At 40.2% G+C, this 11351-nt stretch overlaps 1 protein-coding gene across 1 annotated transcript; it reads right to left on the bottom strand.

Moving 5' to 3' along the window:
• Positions 1-3425: 3425 nt before the first annotated feature.
• LOC102720044 (probable serine/threonine-protein kinase PBL7) lies at positions 3426-9258 on the bottom strand. Its single transcript, XM_040523566.1, has 5 exons — positions 8746-9258; positions 8195-8394; positions 7588-7777; positions 5309-5700; positions 3426-4599 (listed from the first exon to the last, which is right to left on the bottom strand). Exons 1-5 carry the CDS (start codon positions 8975-8977, stop codon positions 4099-4101), a joined length of 1515 nt encoding a protein of 504 aa, XP_040379500.1. The 5' UTR covers positions 8978-9258; the 3' UTR covers positions 3426-4098.
• Between the last annotated feature and the right edge of the window lie 2093 nt (positions 9259-11351).

Below are 11351 nucleotides of genomic sequence, written 5' to 3'. Positions count from 1 at the left end.
AGAGGCTGGTAAGTCAAAATTTTGAATTTGTAAATGTTAATTTAAAGATTTTATCGTAGTCTATTTATTAAATTTACTTTAAAATCATTAGAGACATATGTATATAATTTTTTTTACGTACAAACTGTTCTGTAAATATGCCGTTTTGGTAGCCATTGCTTTTGTTCTTGTTACCGTGAGTTCCAACGGAATTTAATTAATTAAAATCATCGTTAACACCGGGTTACTACCATTTCCTGTACACATATCATCTCTAAGTTATTTTCCGTGGTTATTTCTCCTTCCGAAGAATTAGAGAATAATGATAAGGTGTGGTTCTAGAGGTCTCACGATTTTATTCCTTTAAAAGGGAAAAATAACAAGGAGCCGACGGTGGACACACTAGTGCAGATGCTCGGAGGGCGGGAATGCGGGAGGGGTTCATTTACAAGTTGTTTAGTTGCCAAAAATTTTTGGTAAAACGGTCACGTCAAACGTTCGATCGGATGTTAGAAGTGGTTTTCTGACACAAATGAAAAAACAAATTTCAGATTCTGCCTGAAAACCACGAGACGAATCTTTTGCGTCTAATAAATCCGTCATTTACACATGTGGTCACTGTAGCATTTATAACTAATCATGTCCTAATTAGGCTTAAAAGATTCGTCACACGATTTCCCCCATACCCGTGTAATTAATTTTAATATTCATATATATTTAATATTTTATTTAGATGTCTAAAGATTCGATGTTATACTTCTGGAAAAAAATTTTTGGATCTAAACAGGGCTGACCGTTCTCTTCCTTTGACCACAACCTGAATTATTTGTCCAGTTGTGCTTCCTCCCTCTCTCTTTCCTTTTTCCACGTGTTCATTTATTTGTTTGGGCTGACCGTTCTCTTCCTTTGACCACACCTGGATGGTAGCATGGTACTACTGCATTGATTTTTTATATTTCTTGTGTCATAAATATTTGATATGACCAGGACTAGAAAAAGAAGTCTTGATATTTTTTGTGTTGCAAACTTTTACTTACCAACCACCACAAAGTCTTCATATTTCATGTGTTGCTCCGGAACCGTCGGTATTTTTAGCGACGTGTAAAATGAGATAAGTCATCAACATATAAATAATCAATTACTCTGTTCGCTTTATATGTTAAGATTTTCTATTTTTTGCTTAGTTTCGTTTAATGATCCACGTATATAATTTCTATATGTATCTAAATTTATTATAATTCATATAAATCTAGTCAATGCTAGGAGGTCTTATAATATAAACGGATGGAAAATCTCACAGCATATGAATCAATTATTACAAACTTAACAAATGTGTTTTTTTCTTTTAAAAAACAAGCTCTTATATAGAAAACTTTTACACATAACGCTATTTACTAGTTCTGAAAATATGCTTACAGAAAATAAGGGGAAACCTGAGTTGAATTGTTGAAACGAACAAAGCCTTAGGAGTGATTGTTTGGCTTTTACAAATAATAGAATTTATGAATAAAACTTTTATATATACATGTATCGTTAGCGATCTAAAATACATACTAGAAAATAAAACTACTCCAAACTTAGGTTTAGTTGTCAGATACTATCTCTGTTTTATATTGTAAGACTTTTTAACATTTTCTAAATTCATCAATGGATGAATGTATATAATATATATATATAGATTTATTACCATCCATATAAAAATAGCCAAGACTAAAAAGTCTTACATTATGAAACGGAGAGAGTAGTATTCATTTCGGTCCATCCACCTTTTGGAGAATTCACATCAATTTTGGTTAGTGTTTTACAAAACATAGCCGAATTAGGGCTAAAGCTTAGGCAAGTGAAATTAACAGGCTTGTAGGGAATTCTTAACAAGGGTTGGCCGTAGGAACTAAGTAGTCAAATAAATGCTCACTTATTTAGAATTAGAACGAGTAAACAAATGGCACAACGACAAGTGTGGTGTTATTTCAAACCCAGATTGGACCAAGTACACAAAATACTCTAGTTTTTTTGTAATCAAACATCACATGAAGGCGAGCAAACGACCAAGGTTTCATGTCTCTGGTTTTTTTATAGACTAGGGCCACGTTCCACCGGGGTGATAAGTTAACCTAGCTCCCTTTTTTTCTACGCGCACGATTCGATTTTCGAACTGCTAAACGATGTATTTTTTGCAAAAATTTTCTATAGAAGAGTTATTTAAAAAACATACTAATATATTATATATTTTTAATAATTAATAATTAAATAATCATGTACTAATATATTACTATATTTTCTGTACCGGACAAGTTAACTTATCCACCTTCTTGCCGAACATGGCCTAGGTTTCTTAGGAGACCTCAAGAATAACACTCATGTTTTTATTTCTGCTTATAATTATATACCAAAAATTTAATTCTTAACACTAAATTTAGAGTTAATTTTGAGACCATTTATCATAGTTTATTTTTTAGCATTTGTTGTTTGATCTAAGAACATATATAAAAAGTTTATTCATAAATTATTTTTCATTTATAAAATGCCATCAATAATAATCCCACGAGATGTTGGTGAGGACGATAAGGGGAGGAAAAAAAGAAGAAGAAAGACTCGGATAACTTACTAGGATGCTGCAAGCTGTTGTAACGATTGTCTAAATATGTCCGGTGTGGTGTCAAATCATGGACCTGGCGCCGCTTTCAAATGAGTCAAAAGCCCACGACATCAAAGAGTTCAAATTAGTATCGAAAGGCCACGACATCAAAGAGTTCAAATTAGTATTGTATGTATAATACTATTTGACATATGTGCAGAGGATCATAAATATTTATGGTTGTGAACCGAACCGACCGCAACGTAGCTGGATGAAAAAAATAAAAAGCCTTTGAATGTTTACGTTTTTTTGGGAGGGCAACACCAACACAAATTCATCTAAAAAATTTACCGTGTTCGTGTATGAAGTCGCTAACCACCTTAATTTTAAGAAGCTCTTAATTACGATGATATGGAAATCAAACCCAATTAACGTACTAGAACGGTGCAGAATCGGACCGCACCGGTCCGGTCGGGTTCGACGGCGACGTCGTTCCGGGCGTTCAAAGTTTCGACCGCCTTAGGCCCAGCAGTGAAACCTGTTCGGCCCAGCCTTAATTCGGGCAGGCAGACACGTCCTCCCAACTCCTCTCCTATGCCTAATAGGCCCACGAGGCGGCCCATTTTACGGGCCGGGACGGCCCAGCCCAACCGCCCTCTGTCTGCCTGCATGTCCAAGCCCGACTTATGCTGTAAAGGATAACAACGTCATAAGACTCATAACTTATTTTCAAAACACAAAGTGTTTCCAAGTTGTCCTCTAAATCGTAAGGATTCTAATCATTTCATCATTTTTTATTCTTTACATGATTCATATGTTTAATAATTTTATGTTACGACCAATTCCATAAAAAATATGACGTTATGCTTAATTTTTGTTATGTATGATATATAGTTATCATATAATCGTTAAGTGTTCGATATTATACAAGCCAATTATTGAAATTTTAGATATAAAAAAATTTCTTAGTCCTTAACTTTTCGAATACCCGACCTCTTACCGTTTCGAATACCAAACCTCTCAACCATGTGCCTGCCACTGTCCTGACGGTGCTCAGCTTCCTCTTCACCACCGCCGACGAGGACACCGGCGAGCGCAGCCGCCGGACCTACTGCCGCGGCAAGGGCTTCTGACTGAATGACTGACTGACTGACTGACTGACGACGACGACATTAGCCAGAGCGAAACTCACCGACAACATCTGTATCAGCTCTACCACCAGTACAGTTCAGCAAACTCGTGTCCAAATTTGTTCTTCGTTGATGCAAAATTTTTCCGAGAATTTACAGGCACAATGACATTCCAGTACAGAGCACCCAAATTCTTCCCCTCTCTTCTCCACCCCTCCTTCCTGTTGTTTTCACCGCTACAAATTTACATCCTAACACCATCCATCGGTAATCAAAAACGAAAACGAAAGAAACCACCACCCAGTTCGTTTTCAGCTCTAACCCAAATCATACCACGAAATGATGAACTCACCAGCAACAATGCCGATCCATGATGGCACTGCTTCTTCTTGTGGGTATGGTGTCCCAGCTTTAGCCGGTTTCGGTAGGGGAGTCCAGGCTCCCCTGGGCGCTGCTGCTGTTGCCGGTGGTGGCGGCGCGCCTCTTCTCCCGCCAGTTCTCGCCCCACATCCTCGCCTCCGCCACCATCCTCTCCCTGTCGTTGAGGATCCCCGGGAGCGGCCCTGGCCCTGGCCCCGGCCCCCTGGGGGAGTCCTTGCTTGACGGCGACTTGTGGCCAGAGCTGCCCGCCTCGTCGTTCCTGGACAGCGCCGCCCTGCCGCCCTCGCAACCGCCACCACCTCCTCCAACCTTCTTTGAGGATGGCGTCGCGTTGGGATCGTACTTCTGGGATGCCAGGTAGGAGAGGGCGGTCACGACATCGGCGATGAGCGGGCGGGACGCAGCCTCCGACTGAATGCACATTGATGCCACTGCAAGCGCTTGGTAAAGGCCGCGCATCGGATATCGTCCCTCCAGCCCTGGGTCAGCCATCTTTGGGAGCTTCCGCCTGTCGTTGAAAAGAGGCCGCGCCTGCAAATTAACAATGTGATTATTGATTACCACATTCAATCAATTGATTTAAAAAAAACAGAAAAAACCATTGCACAGAAAATACCAAATGATCATTACTTTCCCTGAACATTAACCATCAAATACACGAGTACATGCAAGCAATCTATTATGGACAAGTTTGACTACGGTGCTCTCTACCACTATAGAGAATAATCTCGGCCATTGATTTAGATTTCTACTGCAATTAGATAAAAATATTTTACTACCAGTAGTTTATGTGGTAGTATAAATAGATTTGATCCATTGGATTAGAAAAGATAAACAGACTAGATTAATTCTACTACCATTATAGAGCATAGTAGAACAACTAATCATGGACATTCGCAAGATGTGTAAACAGAACTAATAGAAGGCATAATACAGCAAAAAATTATAGTCAAGGCTTGCACATCAGCTCCAGCACAATGTAGTGTGGAGAAGATATATTGTATCGTGATCCTATCACATTGTCTACAAACAGAGATACAAATAGCTATTACTAGATGCACCCATCTTACATTTATCTCCCATAATGATTAGATATCCAGTTTTCCAATAAAGAAATATTTTGAAGAAAGTGACAGCTGATCTCAATACATGAAAATGCCACAAGATAATCAGATGCTGCTCATAGAAAGAAGAAAAACCATGATTTATGACATTTATGATTACCAAAACCATAGCTTACCCATGAGACGAGGTTTTGTTCTACATTTGGTCTGGTACTGTCGATGGCCTTCCGGCCAGTAATCAACTCAAGCAGGACTACTCCGAAGCTATAAACATCCGATTTAACTGTAAGCTGTCCTGTCATAGCATATTCTGGAGCACAATATCCATATGTTCCCATCACACGTGTAGAGACATGAGACTTGTCACCAACAGGGCCCAATTTTGCAAGACCAAAGTCTGATAGCTTTGGATGGAAACCCTCGCCCAATAGAATATTTGATGACTTGAAGTCCCTATATATAACTGGTGGTTGAGCCTTGTCATGAAGGTACTCCAGACCTTTAGCTGCACCTGCAGCGATTTTCATCCTAGTGTTCCAATCCAAGGGAACCTTATCAGGAGGGAGATCTGCACCAAGTATTTCACACAGGTGAAAATTAATTCAGCAAATTAAAAATATTTTCACTGCTCAAAGTATTAGTACACGTGCACAATCACTTGGGAAAAGGTTTAAAAAGTGTCATACAAACACATCTTTCGCAAAAAGTTTGAAAACCTACTGATTTCTAGTTTTGTACTTGCAACACTTGTTAAAGACCACTGGTTCCCCTTACCAACACTGACCCAGCACTCATGTATCGATTGAGTGCTCTTCCAAAAGAAAAGGTACCCAGCATACTGTTGCATAGCTAGATATGTAGAAATTTTATAGTTCAACAATGTACTTTCTGGGCACAATATTCCCATAAGTGTATCAAGTTTATAGTTCAACAATGTACTTTCTTTGCCAGGATACAATTAGTACCATGGCTGACTAGTTATTCTCTGGTCCCCCAAAATAGACAGTGCAATTTTCACCAATTTAGCAATGTACACTATCCTTCTGTTCAAATAAGCAACTGAACGGGTGCTTCGATAGATTGTTACGTAGCAGTAATTGATTGGGATGCAAGTGCGTTGACCCATGGGTACCGTTCAACCCAAGGTGTTTGATTTGCTTTATTCTTGTTTCATAACAAGCATGAGCTAATAAGTAGGAAAAGTGAACTTTATTAGTTGAATGGTGTTGGTCAATGGCTACCCATGAGTGAGCAACCTTGCATCCCTAGTAATTGCTCCAATTACATTTCAAACCATCTATCAAGGCAGTAAAACTAAAGGCCACCGAGTAGGTAACAGAGTTAAAATTAACATTTCATGGCTAAATTCTTTATTACTTGTGAAAAGGACATGCATCTTACAAAAGGCAAATTAGTGGTTAGGACTTGTTGCATACATCACCATTACTAAAGTCAGCCCAGTTCTAGGTGCCTAAAGGGACCTGGTGTCCCACTTAGCAAATACAACATGATGCGATATTTCAAATATTACAAAAGAATCTTACATTAGCACACAAAAAGTAAACTGCGAAAATTCGCTTCCAAAATTACTCTAGATGTCAAGACACAAAAAAGACAAGCATTCAGCATGGCTTTGAAAGTATGCAGTGGTAGGCCGGCAGTGCTGTCTGTCCTTTGCTCCTTTTCTTTTGTATCTCTACGTCTAAAATGAATTTGAAATTAAAGATGTGTAAGTTTACATACTTTATGTCTTCATCTATGATTTATTTGGGGAATTCTAAGGCGGTGCATCATGTTTGACTAGTCTGATTTTGTTCAAAATGCATAATGTTGACATAACAGTATGCAACTTTGGCTGCTAATAAAAATGCATACATGCACATGGAATCCACCTCCGAATACAGGCCTAATAGCCAAACCAGAAAAAGGACAAGAGTTTCCTGATTTGCTCTACTGGGGAATTGCCAAGAAAAGAACATTATGCTGCGAAACATGTCTCAAAAAGTTGAGATAACAGTACGCTGTCTGAAGAATCATTGTACAGATATGAACAGTTCATCCTACTATAATTAGGCAGCACAAGAGAAAAGAGAAAGGTGGGAACTGTGGTTAGGTAAAATGCTCCAGTAAGCGGGGTAGTTATAAATCCTATGGATCCCCAAAAGGGGCACGCTCTATCATGCGAAAAACCCTACTGGACACTGTACGTCTGCACATTATACACCATTGAATGGACAAAAAGACTTCAGAGCTGGGAGAGAAAAATGTCTCATGGCAAGAACCATGCACATGGATGAAGTGAATAACAGACAGATGCGGGACAGACAGCATGGCAGATTGACAACATGCTCCAACAAACATGTGAGGAACAACAGGTAACACAGATTTGTGCAGTACTCACACAGAAACATTACTATGCACCAGAACAACATAAATAACCAAAGAGCAGTCTTACCATGCAAATGATCCTCCAATGATCCAAGGGGCATGTACTCGTACACAAGAAGGCGTTGATCTCCATCAGCACAATAGCCAACCAAGTTAACAAGGTTCTGATGATGCAGCAAACTGAGCATCAGAACTTCCACTAGAAATTCTTTGTTCCCTTGAGTACCATCCCTATTGAGCTGTTTTATAGCAACAACCTGCACAAGGATGCATCGACAACTTTTCAGCTACAGAAGTATTGCAGCTCATCTCATAATTTTGTGAATTATGATTTACAACAATTAAATATTAATTTCAAAAAGGGCATGCATCAGCTGTTTCATGCGATTAATCCTGTTCGATTCAATAAACGAAAAGGGCCTACGAACAGTCTAAACACTATTCACAATTGAGGAGGCCAGCATAAATTGGATCTGCTAGCATAATTGGACGGCATGGACTTTTTCCCCTTGTGGGGATCCCTCTCACCCAAGTGCAAACACTGATTTCCTCGAATGTCCTAGGCAAATCAATGGCGCCTTTCAGTACAACCAAGCAAATTCAGTACCACTTCAACAGCAAGGAGCAAGAAAACGTCAAAGCCGACCCAAAAAAAGAAAAGGAGGAGTTTTTACCTGGCCAGTGCCGTCCAGGCGTCCCTTGTAAACGCGTCCAAACCCTCCTTCCCCGATGAAGCACTCCTCCCTGAAGTTCCTCGTCGCGGCGGCGAGCTGGCGGAAGGTGAACGTCTGCGCGGAGATGACATTGCCATTGGCGTCCTTGAGAGCTGAGAGCTCCTTCACGGTGGCATTGCCTTTCCCTGATCTGCAGGCCCCTGCGCGTATCCACACAATGATGGCAAAAGCAACTCAATGGACTAACCCTGAAACAAGAATTCTGCGTATAATCCATTGAGCAGTCATCTCGAAAGGTTGCCGAGCTAGTCCAGACCACCTCTATTTCTCAGGGATCTAAAGCGCTCGCTCACAAAATGAAACTTTTTTTCCCCGGACTTTTGCATCAATATCCCATCACAAACGATCAACCAGTACGTTCATCGTTAACAAACAAGAAGATGAGACTAGAAGAGTAGCAGAGAATCAAAACCACGAGCTAGCACGCGCGGATCCGATCCTACCAACCAACAAAACGATGGGGAGCGGGGGCGGCCGACGCAAGCACGCACCTGCGGCGGCGGAGATCCTCTCGACGCGCGGCGCCGCCGTGGAAGTCCCCTCCCAGCCGCCACCACCACCACCACCTCCACCTCCTCCTCCTCCTCCTCCGCCGCCGCCGCCGCCGCCACCGACGCCGGAGGACGACGCCGCCGCCCCATTGCCGCCACCTCCCGCCCCCTTCCGGTAGCACACCTCCTCCTCCTCCTCCAGCCTCGAATCGAAGCACGGGAAGCAGCCCATCGCCTTCGTCTCGCTAGCCGCCGCCGCCCAACCCAAGGCAGACCAAACCAAACCAAACCAAACTCACCGCCGCCCCGCCGCGCCAAGAACCCGCATTTCCACACCCCTCACTCCTCCTCCTCCTCCGCGCGCGCGCCTGCCCCGCTACCTCGCCCTCCACGCAACCCGCAGCCGCCGGCGTGGATCAGTCGTGGTGGTGGGCTCCCGCCCTCCGCGGCCGGTGGAGTGGAGTCGTCGTCGTCGTGCCCCCGAGCTCGTCTTTAACGAGGGAAAAAAAAGCTTGCTTCTTGGGGTTGGTAAGAAAAGGGCGAGAGAGGGAAGGCAAAGCACTGCTGCTACCACTGGAGAGAGGGAGGAGGGTAGGACTTCCTTGTCATTTCAAAGGTGATTATTATATTATGATTAATTTAATTAATCCCTCTGTGATTTGTGATCTTGCTAACATTTATGTCAGTGAGAAAGAAAATTGGGGAAGAAATCTGAATCAGATAATTTAATCCACCTGATTTTTTTATTTGAGCCTTTTTAATCTAGGTTTAATCGTTCGTCTTATTCAAATTTTTTATATAAATACATAAAAATATAAGTCGTGATTAGATCGTCTTTAGTAATAAAATTAAATCATAATAAAGTAATTAATAAAAATATATTTTTTTCAATAAAATAAATAGTCAACCAGAGATTTAAAAGTTAACGATGTCAAATAAAAGAAACCACGGTAGCAGTTATTATAAAGATTGGGGAAGATTTTTTTTTTAGTGGGTGATTTCATGGGTGGACAAAGTTGTATTTGTGCGTGCGCAGCAGGTTAAGAAAACCGTGGGTGTGAGATAGGATTGCAAACAAAGCATGTGCCGGATGGAGATGGGGCTGCAGGTATTTGCAGGCTGTGGTAGGTGATTAGAAGTGTCAACTGTGGTTAATTAGATGGAGTAGAGTTGAAAGCGCTGTTGGGATGTTAACAATGTTGTTAGAACGATGCAAATGTGTGGTCTTATTTAGAGCATGAGTAATGATGACACGATGTTACCGTCTTGGAGAAACTACCGTATAAGAGTTTTTTATGCCGTGGAAGGAAGAAAATAGAAAAGAAAGATGTTATCCTAATTGATTACTAAACGGTCTAATAGACAACTTAGGTCATGTTCTTATGTAGGTATCATAACCGGCGAAAAAATATAGTAATGGATTAACACTTTTTTAATTAATTATTAACTGTAGAAAACTTGAAAATTATATTAATAAGAAAGTTTAAAACAACTTTCTTATATATTTTCTTCAAAAATAATACATAATTTAGTATTTTGGAAAGCATGCAAAAAAAAGAAAAAATCTGGATCAGTAATGAGATAAAAAGAACACACCATCTATATAGTCAAGTCATCAATCATGAAAATATATTACAAATAACTAAACAAACATCATGTTTTACAAGTTACCATATAACTCGTGCACCGGCGGTCATAAGCTTGCGTGCATGTGTTATCTAGGTTCCTGAACTCTCAAAATGTATTTTTAGGTCTCCAAACTTGTCCGGGGGCGTCATATAGGTCCAAACAGGTTTCAACCCGCTCCTTCCGCTGACGTGGCATGACACGGTGGCGCCACAAATTAAAATTTTAATTTAATTTGTAAGCCAAAAATTAAATTTTTAACCTTAATTTTAGAGTTTTTATCATAATTTATTTTCAGACTTGCCTTTTAGATTGCTAAGAACAAAATTCTATTTACAAATTATTTTTTTGTTTGCAAATATATCAAAGAAAAAGCCAAACAATCACCGTCTTATCCCTCTCTGATCCATGCCGGCAAAAAAAAATTCAGAATACTAACATATTGTAATGAGATTTTAGTAGAAAATATCATTAGCATTGTTTTAAATTAGAGTTAATAAAAATGGTTTGATATATAGGACTTTGTTATTTTTTCTCTTAAAAATAGAAGAGAATTGGTGGTGAGTGGGTGGCAGATTTACTCCTTTTTATAGGAGTACAGGTAATGATCGTGAAGTAATTTCGATAACAATTCTGCAAGTGACAACATTTTCATCTGGAAAAACAAAACTTCCAATATACATATAATAAGTAGTATAGTTTTATGCTGGGATGAATTTAAAGAAAGAAAAAGGAAGATGAGTAGGGGCATCTAACTTTCTGGACTTCCAAGTTACAAGAGAACAAACAGACCAGGCCTTTGTGGGCCATGTTTGGCAGCAGCCCAGGCCTTTCTGATCCATGTATTTGAGGGAGAGCAGGCCTGGCTAATTAACTAACTACGAGGGTAGATCTATACAATCTGGGCCTACAATTTTTGTTAACAAGCTAAGCTAAGCCCATCTGCATTTTTAATCGTTGGAATGCATCAAGCAACCGTT

The sequence above is a fragment of the Oryza brachyantha genome, chromosome 4 (genome assembly GCF_000231095.2).
Source record: "Oryza brachyantha chromosome 4, ObraRS2, whole genome shotgun sequence".
Classification (NCBI taxonomy): domain Eukaryota; kingdom Viridiplantae; phylum Streptophyta; class Magnoliopsida; order Poales; family Poaceae; genus Oryza; species Oryza brachyantha.
This window is presented reverse-complemented; position numbering and strand designations above follow the sequence as displayed.

Bases quoted from the DNA above. Each gene is read 5' to 3' on its own strand.
- LOC102720044 (XM_040523566.1), bottom strand. From the start codon at position 8,977: ATGGGCTGCTTCCCGTGCTTCGATTCGAGGCTGGAGGAGGAGGAGGAG. The intron at 8,395-8,745 runs GTGCGTGCTTGC...GGATACGCGCAG, and splicing joins GAGGATCTCCGCCGCCGCAG to GGGCCTGCAGATCAGGGAAA. The intron at 7,778-8,194 runs GTAAAAACTCCT...ATCCTTGTGCAG, and splicing joins GCCTGGACGGCACTGGCCAG to GTTGTTGCTATAAAACAGCT.